Below are 18,740 nucleotides of genomic sequence, written 5' to 3' on the forward strand. Positions count from 1 at the left end.
GGCCTCTTGGGACTTGGCTCTCACTCAGCTGACAGCTCCAGCTTCTAACAGAGTAGGGGGTGCTACTTCTGATACTATGATTTCTCCAAAAACACCCCAGTGAGGAAAAGTGTGGGAGAAGGGGGATAGAACTAGGAACGTTAGGATACCCAAAGGTAAGTCCTGACTCTGTCCCCCCTTCGCTGTGTGACCCTGGACAAGTCACTCTCTCGGCCTCAGTTTCTTTACTATAAATGGGAGGTAAAAAAGTGTGTGTCTCCCTGGGCAGCTATGTTACAAGATGAAACCATGAAGCTTATAGGGTCTTGTAGAGTGCCTGGGAGAACCCAAGGAAGGGACATAGGGGATCTGAAAATACTGAAGAGCAGAGGCCCCACTGTTACCCACCCTCAGCAATCTATGGAAGGTAGTTCCTAGGCATGCAGCATGTCAGCTGATGCTCAGAATAAATGTCACCTCCACAGGGAAGGCTGTCTTGACTGCCCACCTAGAGCTGCCCCTCCTTCAGTCACTCTCAAAGCACTTATCCACTCGATATTTTGTTGCTCATTAATTTATTCTGTATATTTTTTTCTGGACCCCTGGAAGCTTTGTGAAGAAGAGTATCTTTGTTGGTTCTGCTCACTGCTATATACCTAGCACCAGGACAGCATCTAGCACACAAGCAGTTGCTCAATACATTGTTCTTTAAAGTGAAAAAAAAAAAAAAAAAAGATAAAGAAAGCTTCTTTGACTTAGTAAATGAACGCACTGTCTCAGCTAGGGGGTGGGGCATACCCCACCGGGGATGTGCCAAAATTTTTCAGGGAAGAGTAAGAAGCAGAAACAGAGGGGGAAAGCTCTGTAGTTTCAAAGGAAGCTCTGGGTTTCTACAGATTGGGGGCTTTGATCTCCTGTGGGCCTGGCAGACTGTCCTTGAGGCCCTCCTGCAACAGGGTATGGCTGGATCACACCAGGCCTGCAGGCCGCAGGGAGGAGTTTTGATTTCATTCTAAGAGCAGTGGGAGCCACTGGGTTTTCAGCAGGTGATGGCACAACCTGACTTGTATTTAAATTTACTCTGGCCATACAGGGGGGAGGAAGAAAAAAGGGAGGGGCTTGTAATACATTATTCTCATTTAATTTTCCTAACAACCTTATAGGTAGGCATATCTGGACCCCCTTTTCAGATGAAGAAACTGAGGCTCAGAGAGGGAAAGTGATTCACCCGAGACCACATAGTGAGTGAGCACAGGAGCCAGTGCTGGACTCCTAGTCTCATGGTGTCCCATGGCCAGGCCCTATCAAGTGGCTCCAGGACTGACAGCCTCCAATCCCTGGGTCTGGGACTTCTGATTTATCTACTTATGGCCCATGAGGCCCACACCGAGGTGCCCTTGAGGATGTCACTGGCCAGCAGGAGGCAGATGAGTGAGGCCTGGAAATTGGGGTCAAGTTCTCAGTTGCCCCACTGGCAGATCAGGAATCTTCCCGGCCCCTCCCTTGGCCCCTCTTCCTCATATTTGGGCCTGAGCCTCAGTGTGGTTTGGAGCAACTGACAACTTTCAGGCTTCTGAGCCAGCATCCTGCGCCCTCTATGGGGGCACAGAGTCCTAGGAATGACCCTTCATTCCCTTTAACAAATGGTTAAGAGCACGAGGTCTGGTCTCATCCAGGCCTGCCTTTCACAGCTGTGTGGTGTGGGCAAGTCAGTCAACCCCTCCGTGCCTCAGTTTCCTCATATGCAAAATGGAGATTTTGCAGGGCCTGAGTTGTTGACACAAGGTGGTCAGCCACCAACCAGACCATTACCGGAACATGGGGCAGCACTTTCCCTCCGGCTGTCTTCCTAAATCAGATCCCCTGGCCTTCTGCTGGCCACCAGGTGGTCCCAAACAAGCAGGCAGCAGCAGGGGGTCTGAGGTTCTCATTGTGGGGGTGGTGTGGTTCTTCATTCTGGCCACCTGAGCTCCTACATCTTCCTGGAGGGTCCACAGGCCTCCCGGTCAATCATGAATTCACTAGGCTTAGGATGCCCACCCTGCCCACATTTTGAGGTGAGGCCTGAGCCTTCAAGAGCACCTTTCCAGTATCTGGGCCACTCCAGATCCCTGAGGCTCCCATTCATCCTCATCTGCCTTACGGGTATTTGAGAAGACTCTGCCCTAAGACACTTCTCAACTTGGGCTGCCTATGTTCTTTTGGGGCATTTGTAAAGGTAGACTTTCAGGCAGGGTGACAGGTGGGCAGGAGGTTTAGCTCATTTCCTTACCCTTTGGAGAAGGTGGGAGGGGTTGGGAAGTGAGGAGGTAGAGGTGGGTATGGCTGCTCTGAGCCTCCGTACCTCTCCTGGCTGGGTCCTTCAGTTCACTGTTCTCAGAATTAAGCCCTGGACCTTTTAAAAAGACTCTGGGACTTCAAGCACTATGAATTTAAAAAAGAAATAGAAAAGATACTATAAAAGAAAAAAAATACAGCTTAAAGACATTATCAAGAAGAGAAGCAAAGGCCCGTGTTGAGTTTTGGCTGTCCAGTGGCATTCTGCTTTCCTTTAGGAGATTTTGTCTCCCCATCTGGGAAGAGTCTTGGTGACTATCAGTCAAAGTGTCCCCACCTTCCTGGCCTAAGCATGGGCATGTGGTCAAGCTAGGCCAATCACCTCCCAGTGATGCTGTCTCCTGGGATGTAGAGTCAGTGATTAGCTGGTGCCAGCTCACACTTGCTTGTGAGAGCTGATCGCTAAAATTTCAGGTATTTTGTGAGCTGGTTGTTAATTACAGCCATCATTACAAATCAATTATATAAACCTACAATTACATAAATTATATTTTAAAAGGCAACAAATACCCTAAACTTATCACCTCCTAATTATTTTACTACATTTCACTATTATCTATTCTCTCTAGTAGATAGTCTATTGTATCCGTGTGTTAGAAATACTATATAATGGTGTGCTGCTGTGCCTCTCATCCCAACTCTGTGTTTAATGATGTCATGTGGGTAATGTGGTGGTATTTACATCAAGGAAATCAGCACCCACTACAAAAGAGGATTCCCTCCCAACTAGAGAGCTGGGGTTAACATTCATCAGCAGTGTGCTTTGGAATCCTGAGCGATACAAGCACCAAAAGCAGCTGGAGTGGATTTTTCCCAACCTGCAATTTCCCAAAGGGACATTTACTCAGTGAGTTGTGCCACAGATCCCTGCACATCCCCATTTCCTTCTGGAAAATCGAGCTGGGTTTTCTAGCCTTTGGTCCAACTTGGAGAGCCCACTCCTATGCTGCCCTCTTGCCTCCACTATGCTGCCCAGTCAGCTTCTGTTGTTTACGACCAGCATGCCTTAGCGGACCCAGGCAGAGCGACATCGGCACACAGGCAGAAACAGGCTGAGGGAAGAACCATCACCCAGTCTCACCCCACAGCCACAGCATGGGGTACATTCTAGATGTTTCCTGCCAGGCCGTTTCCCCTTGCATCTGTCATCCATGCAGCTTCACATTCTCTCTAACAATGTTTTTCCATAATGTCCCAAAGGCACGTAGAGAAGCTAAAAGGTTCTTAGTTACTTTCCTAATGTGGGGCACTTAGGAATTATTTGTCTTCTTTTCCCCTTTAGTGTCACACAGAGACGTGGTTAAAAAATCTGGGACTGTGGATTGGGAGATCTGAGTTCTCATTGAGTTTTGTGCCAGAGGGCTGTGTGAGGTTGGGCAAGATGCCTCCCTCTCTGGGCCTCAGCTTCTTAACCTATATGATGATGATGATAATAGTAATAGTAATAATAATAATAATGATGGTCTCCACTTCCAGGGGTTTCCTGGGCAGTGCTAAGTGTGTTGACTCACATCAGCTCATTTATGACTTCTCACAGCCCAGGAATAAGAACGATTTCACAGATGAGTAAACAGATTCTGAGAGGTGATGTCACTTCCTCAGCACAACATAGCTAGTGGGTGGCAAAGCTGGGGTTCAGACCCAGGATGTCTGCCTCTTAACTCTCTCACCACACTGTCACTTCCTAACGCCCACTTCTTAACGCCCACTGAGCATCGGGCTTGGGAGACAGACACACCAGTACAGCAGTGAGCCTGCCCCTCATCACAGTCCTCTTGCTGTCCTGTTCACGTCCCCACTTTACAGAAGAAGCTTTACAGAAGAAGCGAAAGCTTCAGCTCTGAAGACTGAAGTGGTTTTCCTATGTCACAGTGTTCTGGGCTGAATGATGCTCCCACAAATCCATATGTTGAAGTCCTAACCCTCAGTACCTTAAAATGGTGATGGTATTTGGAGACAGAGCCATTGTAGAGATAGGGACACTGCAGTTACTCAGTTAAGACGAGGCCATTAGGGTGGGCCTAATCCATGCTATGACTGACGTCCTTATACAAAGAGGAACTTTGGGCAGAGAGACAGATATGCATAGTGGGAAGATAATGTGAAGAGACACCGGGAGAAGATGGCCATGACAAGCCTCCAGAGCTGTGAGAGAATACATTTCTGTCATTTAAGGCACTCAGTTTGTGGTCTTTGGATGGCGAGGCTGAGCTGAGGCTCTGCAGGGAGCCAGGAGGTTGCAGGGCAGACCAGGGCGTGGGGCAGGGGGTGTCTCTGCCTCCTGGCCCATACCCACTGTGTGCTGGGCAAGTCCCGTCTCTCCTGGGTCTCAGTCTCCCCATGTGCACCCTGGGACTGCCGAATAAAATGGTCCCTGAAGGCCCTTCCAGACCTGTTGTCTCATGGGTCCATGAATCCCTCAGGCTCCTATTCCAGCTGCTCTGACCCCACTGAGCTGGGGTGTGCTGAAGGGGGAGGCCCCAGGGAACACTCCATTCTGCTGTTCTTTCCAGCAGAGCTTTCCCAAGGGCTCACCCAACAGCCTGCCCTCCTCAGTGTGAGCTGTTTCTCCTTCGTCCTACTTCCTGGTGACTGCTATGTCCAACTGCCTGCCAATCCAGTGTCAGATACTCTGATCACATTGTACCTGCATGTGACACTCTCCTCCGACCTCTGACTTCTTTGTCTGCTGCCTGCTCTCTCCCTTTGGGGTGGAGGCTAGGGCAGGTGGGTTCTAGGGAGCCATCGGCCGAGGCACTAATTTCCACTGACTATAAATAACTCTGGGTCTGAAACCACAGCAGGGGCCTGGATTGCACCAGGAGGAGTAAGATAATCGTTGTGGGGTGAGGAGGGCATGTATAAATAACTTACCCGCCCTGTCTGGGCCTCTCAGGTGACAGGCAGGCCTGGAGGCAGAGGATCTCTCCAGCTGAACTCGGGGCCTTTGTGGGACTCAGGCTGGGTGGATGACTCAGGTCCTACTAGCACTCGAGACGGCCTGCCTGCAGTTATACAGCAACATTTCTCACCCCTTAGCCCATGTGACAGATGAGGAAACTGAGACCCAGGGAGGAGAAGTAATTGGAAACTGGGGTCTAGGCCCCTGGGCTTCTGGGAGCTAGAGAACTGTTGCCAGGGATGCCCAAATTCTGGTTCCCCACTAAACCTGACCTTTGGGAGCCAGTGTGGGAGGGCCCTGAAGCTGCTTGGTAGCAAAGGACTGCTGGGCCAAGGCCTGGGGCAAAGGGCCAAGGGCACTGCCCTGGCCTGGGCTCTGATGGGACAAAGTTTTGAGGTCATGAATTTTCAAGTGAATAGAGGCCTGGGGTCTGGCCGTGAGTCAGCCATCTGATGTCTGCATAGTGAGGGCATCAAGGCAGACAGTTTCACAGTAGTAGAATGTCTGAGCCTGGAGAAGCCTCAGAGACTACCAGACCAATATTCTTTATTTTCCAGATGGGGAGGCTGAGGCACGGAACAGGGTGGAGGGAGCTTGGAGAGGGTCCCAGTCCATAAGGGCCAAAGTCAGGCTGGTCTCCGTCACTGCCCAGCATGGGTGGACTAAGCACCCTTTTCCTGCACAGTCACATGCATCCCCCTGACGCTGCAAAACCAACTTCACCTAGGGCCCCTGGGCCAGGCACGCTGTGTGTTCTCTCATTTAATCCATAGCCAGTGTGGCCCCTGGAAGCCACACAGTGTCTGCTCCATTTCACAGATTTAACAAATGATGCATTAAGAACTTATGTGATCTGTGCCCCAACCCAGGCTTTTGGATACTCTAGTTTAGCACTTTTCTCCAGTATCAGAGGTTTTCAATTTTTTTTCTTTCTTTCAACAATTTTTTTAAATTTTAAAAAAACAAAGTCTTCAAAGCATTTAAAAAGGAGTATCAGGCCGGGCACAGTGACTCATACCTGTAATTCCAGCACTTTGGAAGGCTGAGGTGGGAGGTTTGCTTAAGGCCGGGAGTTCAAGCCTGGTTCACTGCAACCTTTGCCTTCCGGGTTCAAGTGATTCTTGTGCCTAGCCTCCCGAATAGCTGGGATTACAGGCATGTACCACCACACCCGGCTAATTTTTGATACCCTGTTTCTACAAAAAAATAAAAAATAAAAAAGTTAGCTGGGCAGGGTGCCTCATGCCTGTAGTCCCAGCTACTTGGGAAGCTGAGGTGGGAGGATCACTTGAGCCCAAGGAGGTCGAGGCTGCAATGACCTGTGATTGTGCCACTGCACTCCAGCCTGGGCAACAGAGCGAGACCCTACCTCAAAAAAAAAAAAAAAAAAAAAGGAAAAAAAAAGGAGTGTCTCTGGTTCATGGTGGGTGAGAAGCCCAGAGTCCCATCCATTCAGCATCCCCTTGTCCCATGGGGCACTTCTGTGGAACCTCAAGGCTCTGGGGAACCCAGTGTGAGAACCATTTCCCCAACCCTCGGTTTCCCTGCATTCAGTGAATTCACTGGCTCTCCATGCACCTGGAGAAGGCTGTATTCAGGGCCTCACCTTATGGAGCTGGAGGCCCATTTCACACTCACAGGGACATAAACACTATTATCCAACCTGAGAGTCTGCATACACAGCATGAACAAACAGACTAAAAACCAGAGTCTACAAAAATGAATCTGTAGTTCACGGGCTGGAGTTCTCTGTGCTTTGCGATCTGTCCTAGGTTCCAGGTACAGTGAATTCCTCACTGTTCCTTGGACACATCCTGGTTGTCATCACAGGGCCTTTGCTCACGCCCCATTAACTATGTGTGCTTCCCTCCCCATCTCTGCACACTCAACTCTGCCCTGTCCTTCCAGGACAGAGGAGGAAGCTATTCCTGATTTTGTCCCCAGTCAGGCGGGGATCACTCCTCCTTCGTCAACCTTTAGAACATTTCCTCTTGCAGTAGTTATTTTTGTCAATAGAAAGCAGCAGACCGAGGAGGTCATGTGTGCACATTTGGGAGCCAGACGGTGTAGCACCAATTCTGGCTAGGTCACTTGTTAGGGGTGGTGCTCTGAGCCTCAATTTCCTCATCTGTAAGCTGGGATGACGACAGTTCCTGTTTCACAGGGGTGATATGAAGATTACAGGAGAAAATGCCATGAAGCCTCAGCAGGGAGCCTGGCTGCTGTTAGTGCTCAATATGTGTTAATTACTCTCTAGTAATCATAGCTATAACTAGCATCATGGCTAGTAACTAGTATTATAGCTAGACTGGGAGAGTCTTAAGGTGGGAGCGGTTTACAATCCACCTTTTCACCTCCCTTTCCTGGGAATCTATAGGGAGCTTTGGGGAGTAAGGGGATCCGGAAGGGGTTCCTCCTTCCTCCTCCTGGCTACACCAAGGCCTTGGCTTCCTGCTGCTGGCTGCCATCTTTCCTATTGATTCTTGCCTGCCTCTGTGCCCTTGGAGTTGTTTCCTGTCTTTCTTCTTTTTTTTTTTTTTGAGACAGTCTCACTCTGTCACTCAGGCTGGTTTCGGCTCACTGCAACCTCTGCCTCCTGGGTTCAAGTGATTCTTGTGCCTCAGCCTCCCAAGTAGCTGGGATTACAGGCATGCGCCACCACACCCAGCTCATTTTTGTACTTTTAGTAGAGATGGGGATTCACCATGTTGGCAGGCTGGTCTCGAACTCCTGACCTGAAGTGATCCACCCGCCTTGGCCTCCCAAAATGCTGGGATTACTGGTGTGAGCCACTGCACCCGGCATTTCCTGTCTGACATCCTCTGCCCCCTTGAACCAAGAGATGATATCCTTGAAGGCTGGCCCTGTCCCCATCTGCCCACCTGTCCTGTATGTGGCCACATCACACAGACACTGGCTCCTGAGAAAGCATATGAAAGAGATCTGGGTCTCTTCCCAGAAGAGTACATGTGGCCCAAGCCTGCACATATTAGGTGCACAACATATGTTTGTTCAATATATAAATGTTTGTCCACCTCCGTCACTGCTTGACATGTTAGAAGCACGGGAAAGCAATGGAGATGTTTCATCAGTTCTAGGAGGTGTTATTATCATGTCATTTACAGGTGGGGAAATTGAGGCTCAGAGTGAGGGAATGACTTAAGGACTTAGATGGTGAAGCTGAGACTCAAAGTCAATGGTCTCTATATTCCTCCCCTTTTCTGAGCACATGGTAGGCACTCAGTGATTAGTGCATATTGATTCTGCAAAACAATAATGCCTTCATAGTAAGAATCAGGGCCCCCTTTCTCTCCAAGCCTTGTTTCCTACTCAAGGGGCTGCTGTGAGGATCCCAGAGAACAACGTGTTGGGAAGGCCTGGCTCTTAGTTTGCTCACAGTGAATGAGAGCTGGGGTAGCTTTGGGACTCAGGCCTCTGCATGGTGGGTCTGCCTAATGCTCTGCCTAAAGTAAGCCCCGTGGAAATGCTGCCTTTACAACCCATCTCTTCCACCGCCTCTCTGGGTACCTGACAATGGGAAGCACCTAGTGGGCCAAGCAGCATCGCTCATGGGACATGAGCACTCCCTAGTCTTACTGGAATCACCTGGAAGCCTTTCAGTCAGCTGTTGGGCAGGATCTTTATCTATCGGTCCTGTGCTCTCCCTGCCACCCGATGGCCTGCAGAATTATTTGCCTAGCCGACTCTACCACCCCAGCCTATGACCATCGATAGCATGCATTGATTGACATGTGGGTTATTTTATTGATGATTCAGAAGGATATGCAGGCAGCATTCTGGAAAGCATCCACACATGATTCATCAGAACTTCACATTAAACTGTGCTTTTGAAGGATTTTTTTCCCCCATGGTAGTGGTGATGGGGGAGGGGAGGTGCATAAGCATTGCAAATCAAATACAGGACTGACTTTTTTTTTTTTTAACCAAGACTCACATGCATTGCTGAAGCCCATTGATTTACCAAACAAGCTGTTTTTCTCTTCTTCACTAATTAAAACCCAAGGTCTCCCTTGAAGCCACACAGAGAGTTCCCAGCAGAGAATAATAACAGTAATGCTGAAATAACACCTAGCACGTGTCAGGCGTTAAGTGCTTCACACATATTACTTTAATGCTTACAGCGACCCTATGAAAGAGGCACTGTTATGATCTCATGTTCCAGATGAAGAAACTGAGGCACAGTTAGATAACTGGTCCAACGTCCCATAGCTGGATAAGAAGTGGCGCCAGGATTTGCACCATGATACCAAGTTGGCCTCTTCCCCACTGGGACACTAGTCATAGACCCAGTCAGCCTGGATAGTCCTAGCTCATGTCTAGCACCCTGGTGTAATTACTAATGGTGCCGTGGTTTGGCTGGTAGAATCTTTAACCATGTTATATTTCAGGTGGTTCTGAATCCTACCTTCTCTCCTCAGCTGTCTCCTCAATTCTGTTTTCTCCCCATCTAGGCCATGCTCTCCTCAAGAGTAGGGAACTTTTCTGCTCTTCCTGCCCAGCCCACAGTTAGGGGGACCTTCCATGCTGAAGTGGGTCCACAGCCTCTCCTCCATTTTCCTTCTCTATTCCAATCTCCTTGGGGTCTTGGTGGACTCACCCTCGCGCTCTGGTTAAGCATGTGACCAGGTCTGACCTATCAGCCTACTTCATCTTTAAGCTGCAGTGACTGGCTCAGGAGTGGCCACGTGACTCTAAGTGGCCCAATGAGAGCATAGTCTGGGATTTTAAAGGGGGCTGGGTGTACGAGGAAAGGCCAGGCTGCCGCGTTGGCTAGGAAGGGAGGGTGTTAACCGGAAGCTGCTGGAGCCGCCGTGTGCTGCGACCCGCCTGAAAATGAAGCCAACACAGGGGACAGTAGAAGTGAAAGTAGGAGAGGGAAAGATAGAGCCCTCTTGACAGCATTTGAGGCCCTGGAGCCAGCCGTGCCGGAGGCCAGACTTATCCCTGGAGTTTTCAGTTGCACAAACCAGAAAACTCCTTTTGTGCACAAGCCAGTTCGAGATGGATTTCTGTCAGATGGAGCCCTCGTGGATAAAAATGCTCAGCAAATACTGGGCCTAGATTCATCTGTAGAAAACTTTCAAAGCACTTTCAACTCACTGTCTGCAAAAGGCAGAGAGTGGAAGTAGTACAGTTCCCATTTCACAGATGAGAAAACTGAGGTTGTGGGAGACTAAGTGTCTTGCCTGAGGTTTCCCACATACTTGGTGACACAGGTGAGGCTGGGGCACCTCACCAGTCGTCATGTCTTTCCCTCCACCCCTGCATTTATTTGAGAAGGCAGCTGTGTTTCCTCAGCCTCTTGCATACTCAGGAGTTTTTCTTCCTCTAGGCCTCATACCTGACAGAGTCCTGGGCCTTAGAAGGGAGCATGGGCCGCTTCCAATGAAAGCCCTGCTGAGGAGCTGCAAGGCTTTCCCGCTCATCTCTGGCCAGGCAGTGAATTCCCCATGCGGACTGCGTGTCTGGGCAGCCCCCACGCATGACCCTGCCCAGGCTTCCTCCGTGTCTGTGGCTGCCCTGGCTTCCCTGTTGACCTCTCAGGGTCTCAGTGATCCTTGGGTTGACGGAACGCAGAGAGAACTAGAACGTGGCAACAACACACGAAGACCCCTGCCCCTGCCTCCACATCCTCCTGCTACTCAGCTAGCGGCAGCCCCATGGACATTCTCGTTCAATATCATATTCATATGCAGCACAAAGCACCCGCCATCTCCCATGATCTGCTCTCTTGTTTTGCCTCAGCCCTGCTCTCTCCTCCACTTGGGCAGGCTGTGGGATTCATACAAAATTAACTGGAGGTTCCGTTTCACAGCACTCTGCAGTATCCAGTTCCCACTCCACCCTGCTGCCGCCCCATCTTTGTCCCCCTTATCAACCCCGCCAGGAAACATGCTACGTGGCAAACACCCAACAGCAACCTATCATCGTCACCCTTTCTGACAACCCGAGGTGGGTGCAGGTGTCAGGAAGTGAGCAATGAGGGATGTGTGGGCAATGGTTCAGGGCAGTGCAACGCTGGGCTCAGGGAACTGGAGCCATCTGCTCCATGGGTGACACAGGGTGTCCTGTGTCTGTCCCCAAGCCTGCAGCCTTCTGTCCCATGAAAGGAGGGGCACTGGAACATCCTCTGCCTCTTCTTTCTTCCTCCTTTTCTTCTTTCCACGAATATTTCTTGAGCTCCCAGGCAACGCCTCAGGTGTTGGACACATGGTGGAGAATGACACAGAGCTCCTGCCTCTAGGCCTCTCGGACCACCTGGCATTAGCCACCCATCTTTCCACCTCCTCTGATGGCATGTTAACTCTGCACTGGACACCGCCACTGTCTTATCTGACTGCCTAATTCTTTCAAGGGGATGGGGCCCATGCATGCTGTTTTTAAAAGAAACACTGGAGTATAATGACAATGATAATAAACACCACTCTGTTGGTGTCTAGGGTCTGCCTTGCACAGTGGCTTATCTAATTTAATCCTCACACCATTTGCATGAGGTGGGTACTGTTATTACCTTCACTTCACAAATAAGTCAAATGAGGTTTAGAGGTTAAATTGAACTCTCCCAGTCTCTTGAAGAGACAGACACTCAGGAATGGAACTCAGATTTCTGGGATTTTCATGTCCTTGGCTGGAACAGTGTGGAAAGAAAGGGAACAGTAGAGGTAAGAAGATAAAGGCGTTAATCAGAATGGAAGAGAACCAACAGTGGAAGAGGAAAGGAGTGGAGCTTAGATGCGAGTAGAGGCTGCCCTTGGCCTCACAGCCGCATGGGGGGGCAAGTTTACCCAACAAGTGTCACCAAAGTTGGGTCTCCAGGTGGGACATCCAGTACTGCCGGGCTGTGGGAGCTGAGCCACACCCTGAGCTGGCTGCCAGTGGTGCCCTGGGTGAGCGCTGATTCCCTGTGGCCTCAAACCCCATTTGTCACTTTCAGAGATCTTTTTGCCTAAAATTAGCTGGACTTGAATGGGAAGGCTAATTTATGTGTGGCCTGGAGCGTTTCCTGCAGTGTGACTCAGAGGCCAGCTCCCTGCTCACGTCAGCAGATTAGGGGTAGGGGGTGTTGGGAATGGTCAACCTGAGTCCCTGTGTCTGGAGCTGGCACAGCCCAGACCACAGAGCTTTTAAACTGGGGCTGGGGCGGTGCCAAGGATTTCTCTAAATCAGAAGATGGCCAAGCAGGGTGGGACAGATGCTCCATATGAGGCAGTAAAGGAAGTGTCCCTTGGCCCCACATTATTCAGGCCTTGTCCTACAGTGGACGCCAGAGGACTGTTCCCAGGTGACCATGCTTGGCTCAGGTCTGAGCATGGGGCTGAGTTCAAAGCTTGCTCTGACATGAGCTGTGGCAGTGACCTCGAGCCTTCATATCCCCCTCCATAAAATGGGGTAATAGTACCTGTTTCTAGGAACATGTGTCATAGAGATGCATAACAGCCTTGTACAAAATGTTTCTCAGGTGCAGACATTGGCCACCATTCCACCCTTTCCAGAGAACATGCCCACTTTTTCCCGAGTGATGATACTCATCATGAAAACAATGACAAGAGCTGACATTTACTGAGCACTTTGATGCTGGGCACTTGACCTGATTTTATTCAATATTCACAGCCTATTTGATTGGTGGGGAAATGGAGGTGTTTAGTCGCTGGGGCTCAATCCTGCCACACAGAACTACCCGTGTGTCAGGGACTGTTCTAAGCTACTTCATTTTGTCCTCCCCCGGCCCTGTGAGGTAGTCACTATTACTGTCCCTGAGTTACAGATGAGGAAATGGGGGCACAAAGAGTTTGAGTAACTTGCCCAGAGTCCCACAGCAGGCAAATGGCAAAGCTGGGATTTGAACCCGGGATGCCCAAGTTTGGGTCTGTGGCATTATGCTCTTCTGCCCCTCCCCAAATTTCTTCCAGTCCTGCACCTCCCAGGCCCCTGGGAGATGCTTCTAGGGACCAATGTGGCAGGAGCTCCAGGGAATGCTATGATGGCTTTCCTTCTTCTCAGAGATCTTGCCCATCAAAGATCTCATTTGGTTCTCATGAATGATCAGGAGACCAAGGCTCAGAGAGGTCAGACGAAAAGGCCCAAAGGCACATGGCTGGCAGGCGGCACAGCAATAGAGATATCATTATTGTTTCCATTTTACAGATGAGAAAACAGAGTTCTTTACTTTTCACTTAAAGCCTCACTTCTTGCAGCATACCAGTTATTCTGTGGAATTCCCTCTAAGAAACACTGCTGTAGGCCATACTACATGCTTTCCCTTCTCTTTCATCCATAACCAAGTCCAAACACCTCCCACTCCATGAAGCCTTCCCTGACCTTCACTGCCCAGCAGCCTCACCAGTGGTGAGTCCTGGAGTCCTTGCTGCACTTGGTTTTGACTATCTGCGGTTTGGGCTGCTTAGCTGTCTGAGAGCTCCCCCGCCTTAGGCTGGGACTTAGTAGCTGTGTCTCAGGGTTTTACTGGGTCCTCTTCTGTGCCAGGCACCAGGTTGGGCACGGAATGTACAGAGAGAGCAAATAGGGTTCTTGCCTCAGCTAGGCAATGCTCCCTCTAGCAGTACAGAGTAGGCTCCCAGGTACCAGCCAGTAATGGCCCTGTAAGGGTGCTGGAACTTGGCCATGTGCTGCTCAACTTCCCAGCTCTGGGGAGCCTTTCTGGCGGGAGGGGTAGGTGGTTTTCTTAACTAGGGTCCACAACACTGCTTTGGGGGTTCTGGAAACCCACAAATAATGTGAGCCACACCTGTTGCATATGGTTGGCTGCTTTTCCGAGAGAGGGGCCACGGTGCCCATCAGCTTCTCCCCAGGGACTGGGGCTGAGAGACATGTAAGAATTCCTGATTCAAGGCAATCTCCCAGTCCCCAATCAACAGGCAAAGGCCACTTGAACAACCCTGCCTGCCAGCGGTGCTCATGTACCAACCTGATGGTGGAGGGGAGCACGGACCATTCTGCCAGGAATAAGTGACCACAAGAGGCTGGGACCCAGAAGTCTCCAAGCAAAGCCTATGCCCATCTTAGGGCCACAAGCAGCTGTTTTTAAGCCCCGTGCCAGAACCATACTATAAGGAAAGGTTACTTTCTCTATTCCCACCCTCCCCACCAAAACAAATAGCACCCAGTGAGAAAAGGTGTTTCTAAACTTCTGCCTGGGCCCAGGCCGTGGGCAAAATGTCAGTGAGAATAGTCAATAGGGGAAGAAGAACCAGTTTTAGCTTCTTTCTGACCCAGGAGAGCAGACGAAGAGAGACACAGATAGCTGGGAGTTGCTGGGTGTAGTGGAGTGTAGGCACACGTGACCCCTGGACTGCCAGGCAAGCCCTGGTGGGACCCAGCAGCCCCTGCCAGAAATGCTTCCAGGGCTAGAGTCCAGCAGGGCCCAGGGCTCAGAGGACTGGACAGAGGAGACAGGCTCCTCTTCTGTCATACAGGTTAACAGTTCCAATGCTGCCTGCCTCCCAGGTGGTGGTCGATATCTGGGGAAGGACCTGACATCCACTTCTCCTTAGAATAATCATGGCTGCCACTTTGAGCACCTACTGTATGCTCAGCCATGAACTAGGCATTGTCAGGTAGGCATTGGTCCATTTTCCAGGAGAAGAAAACCGAGGCTCGGTGCAGTTTTGCACAAACTTGCAGGGTTGGGAGTGTCAGTGCAGAGCCTCACATGCATGCCTGTAGGGTTAACGTAGGGAATGCTTCCTTTCCATGGCGAGCTGAAGGTAACTTGTGGCAGGTAACCCAAACCATGAGCTCTGGTGCCCAAGTTGGGCTGACTTCTCTTGTCTCTGTTTTGGGGCAGAGGACCTAGCTTTGGTCCCTTCCAGAAGAGCCCCAAGGAACTGAAACACACTCTCTCTAAAGATCCCAGCCCTGCTCAAGTTGGCAGTTGCAAGAAAGCCCCACTGCACCCTCAGGGCAGGACACACAACGCCATCTGTCACCCTTCCCATCACAGCCATCTTCCTACTGCTTTGTCTGCCCAGCAACTCTAGAGCTGTGATGCCCCAGAGCCCCAGCGATCCCCAACCAGAGTCTGGATTTGAGAGACAGACTTGATTCTAGCCCAGTGTCAGGGGATTGGCTGTAAGTTGGTGGTGCTACAGTTCCACACTTAAGCCCACACTAGGGAATTTCTGGGGCCTGGGGAAGGAAGGACCGGGCCTGCATGCTTGGAACCCCTAATCCAACCACTGTGGGCTAACTGGGGAAAGCGGAAGCCCCTCCTGGGCTTGGATGCAGGTTCCATGTTGGTTCTACCCAGTGGCCCTTCTGCCTCTGCCTCAGAGACTGGTGCCTCCCATATTAACAGAATGTTGAACCCACCACTCTGCGGCTGTGGGGCCCCTTGTCTCCAGAACACAGTCGACCCAGCTCTCTTCCTGCTGTTCTCTCTGAGGGTGGCTTGGGTCACACTCAACCAGTGATGAAGCCCTGTTCCTCAGCCTATTCAGAGGGGCTGACCCTCAGCTAGAATGCACTACAATGACCATTCTGACATTTCGGCCTTTTTCTGACACATCTCTGCTGTTACATATTATGAATATGGCCCCTGTGGCCAATTCTGATGGTGGCTACCTAGGCTGCAGCTCTAGGTTCAAGTCTCAAACACTTACCTTCAACAGGTGAGGTTTTGAGGCGCCGGCAGATGGCTTCGGTGTCCCCATAAGTCTCCTTGATCTTGACCACAGCCTCGGTGCCCCGCAGCTCCATGAGGGAGCGGAGCTCCTCCATTGTGCACCCAAACTCGCCCCCATGGCTCGACTCATTTCTTTGGTTTTTGGAGTAAAAGTCGCTGTTGGTCATGTCACCCATGTTTGCTGCGGTCCCTGCTCAGGCTGGGCCCGAGGGTCAGCGCTGGACAAGAGGCTTCTGGGCGATGGCTGCTTGTGGCTGTCCTCAGCACACCCTCACTGGTCAGCTGTGGCACCAGGTGGCCAACTCCGGGTCCCGGGGGGTGGGGGTGGCCGAGGCGGGCTGGTGACAGTGGTGATGAGCTCCAAGGAGTGTCCCCCGGTGTGGGACGAGGTCCAGGGGCCGGAGGGGCTCAGGGCTGTAGACCCAGGAGTCTCCATTCATTAGGGCCCATGCTGCTCCCTGGAGCTGACATCTACATGGTCAGGGGTGGTGGCTCCTGTGGGACAAGTATAGAGTGAGTGACAAAGGCCAGGTGCTGGAGGCCACATGGGATAGGTGCTCAGGAAGGCCCCAGGCACACACACAGCAACCCAAACAACACTGACTACACACACGCACCCTAACACACCAGCTCACACTGTAAATCTAATGGCACTAGCGCAAACCCAGGCACTCCACGATATGCCACCCTCAAGGCATAGCCCCATAACACACTCTAACTCCCTATTTGTGAACTGTGCTGTGGAACACACTGGCTTCACAGCACACACCCTGTGTGTATGCACATCCCCCAACACATACCTTCTGGCACGTCCTTGTGCCCTGCACCACTGCCACACACACATCAACACCCAGGCCTCGTGCACCAGCTTTGAGCCATACAAATGAACCTCCCCACCCTTTTCCCTCAAGAATTGCTGTGCTCACAGGCCCTCTGAGCACACCCAGACTCCATTTCCCTCTTTCTCTCACTATCCTTAACATGTTTACACACGCTCCATGTCCACACAATCTGGGACACACTCCCCCAAATACACAGTTCCCAGGTTCCCCCCCACCCCACAAATCCTCCCCCCACCCATGCCACCTGTGTCCACCAATACACTCTTCTCCCACATTCCTCCCCACTCAGGTCTCACAGGCATGAGGATGGGAGAAAGCCCTCCACCTGCACCCACAGGCCCCCACTGTATTAATCGAGGCCCTCAGCCTGGCCAGAGAAGCCAGCTCATGCATATTCACAAGAATTCATTGAGCCCAGAGCTTGGTCCCACTATGAGTTCAGGTCCATGGAGCCCTCACCTGGCACGGGGAGGAGGTCCCTATAGACCAGCACCACGGACAGCGGCCGCCCGTCCCTCTCTGGAGCCCAGGAGGAGGTGGGAGCTCTGGCTTCTCCCTGCCCGCCCGGCCACCCTTGCAGGATTGCGGCATCTGTGGGGCTGCCAGGAGAGAATCCAATCCACCCCGACACCCAACACCGGAGGCCGAGGCCCCAGCAAGCGTTGGGTGACAAAGGGCCCCAGCTGAGCTCGGCTGGGCCTGGCACAGGGACCGGCCCCGCCCAGCAGTCATGGACAGCTGGCCATCCTGAGCCCAGGACAGTGAGGGCAAGGGGTAAGGGAAGGAAGGCAGGACTGACCCCCTCCCAAGCTCCAACTCCTCCCCTGCCTTATCTCCATCTTAACCTTTCATCTTTCACACATTTTAGAGCTTGAAGCATTCTAGGGCTAAGTCACTTTCCCAGCAAGGAACTTGAAGCTTAGAGTCAGAGAGGGAAAAGCACTCTTCCAGAGCCACACGGAGTGAGAGTGCTGAGGAGCGCAGAAGGAAATGGTCTCCCGGCTCACAGCCCCGGGCTCCTCCCCTTCCCCTAGGGGGTGCTCCTGTGTTTGTCTCCCAAGGGCCCTGGTGGGAGGGCGGACTGTGCCAGGCAGTTGCTAAGAACACAGTATACTGGCATTGGAGCGATTTGGGTTCAAATCCTGGCTATGGGACCCTGGGCAATTTCCTTCAGTTTTTGGAGTCCTGGTTCACTCATCTGTAAATTGTAGACAAAACAGTCACTCTTCCTTATCCCCACCCCTGACTACTTCCCAATTTACTGAGAACTAATTATAAACCGTATTCAAATCCAATGTGTTTCTGGATTTGAGGCTTTCCAGTCTTGGGTCACGGGGTGCTGGAGCCACAGGAGAAACCTTAAATGTCTTACACAAGGGACATTTTTACTCAGGGATGTAGTAGGAAGATTGTTTTTACACTGGGACCAACAGGTCTCTTATGGAATAGAACATAAAATGCCTGAAGAAGAGACACAGAGACACGAGACACCGAAGAAACTGCACGCTTGGTGCTCCCACCTACAATACTCAAGAGAGGCCATGTTCCTTGGCCATGGATGGAACACACACCATCCGTAGAATCCATGAGTTTTGACCCCAACAATATATTCCTCAGAGGAGCAGGAGAGGCAGGGACCAAGAATGTGAATAAAAACACCCATACTCCCCTGCCATTTCTTAAGCATCTACTATGTACCAGGCACTGTGGGATGATTTCTGTATCATCCATCCAAGGTAAATTCTATGAGAGTTGACTAGAAAAGCACTTGGCTCCTTCTAGCTGCCTAGTAAACAAATGTAAAATTAATAAATGAATGAATGAAAAGCAAACAGACACCATCTCATTCTGTACAACCCTGTGAAGTGGATACTATAATTATCTCCATTTTATAGACCAAGAGAATGAGGTTCAGAGGGGTGAAGTCACTTGTCCAAGGTCACACAGTGGGGAGGTGCCAGAGAGTGGAAGATCTTTTCAACCTTAGACCTTGGACTCTTGTCCACTACGCCATAAG

General features: G+C 51.0%; 1 protein-coding gene across 8 annotated transcripts in view; it reads right to left on the reverse strand.

The window, feature by feature from the left end:
* The window catches only part of ATP2B2 (ATPase plasma membrane Ca2+ transporting 2), a 214,905-nt gene that overhangs the window by 116,307 nt on the left and 79,858 nt on the right, over positions 1–18,740 (reverse strand). For all 8 annotated transcript variants that reach the window (XM_030927870.1, XM_030927874.1, XM_030927884.1 and 5 more), the window contains exon 2: positions 15,859–16,376. In XM_030927870.1, coding sequence (XP_030783730.1) covers positions 15,859–16,057 — 199 coding nt within the window. In that variant the 5' untranslated portion in view covers positions 16,058–16,376. The remainder of the gene's footprint in view (positions 1–15,858; positions 16,377–18,740) is intronic.

This window comes from Rhinopithecus roxellana, chromosome 1, assembly GCF_007565055.1.
Source record: "Rhinopithecus roxellana isolate Shanxi Qingling chromosome 1, ASM756505v1, whole genome shotgun sequence".
NCBI lineage: Eukaryota > Metazoa > Chordata > Mammalia > Primates > Cercopithecidae > Rhinopithecus > Rhinopithecus roxellana.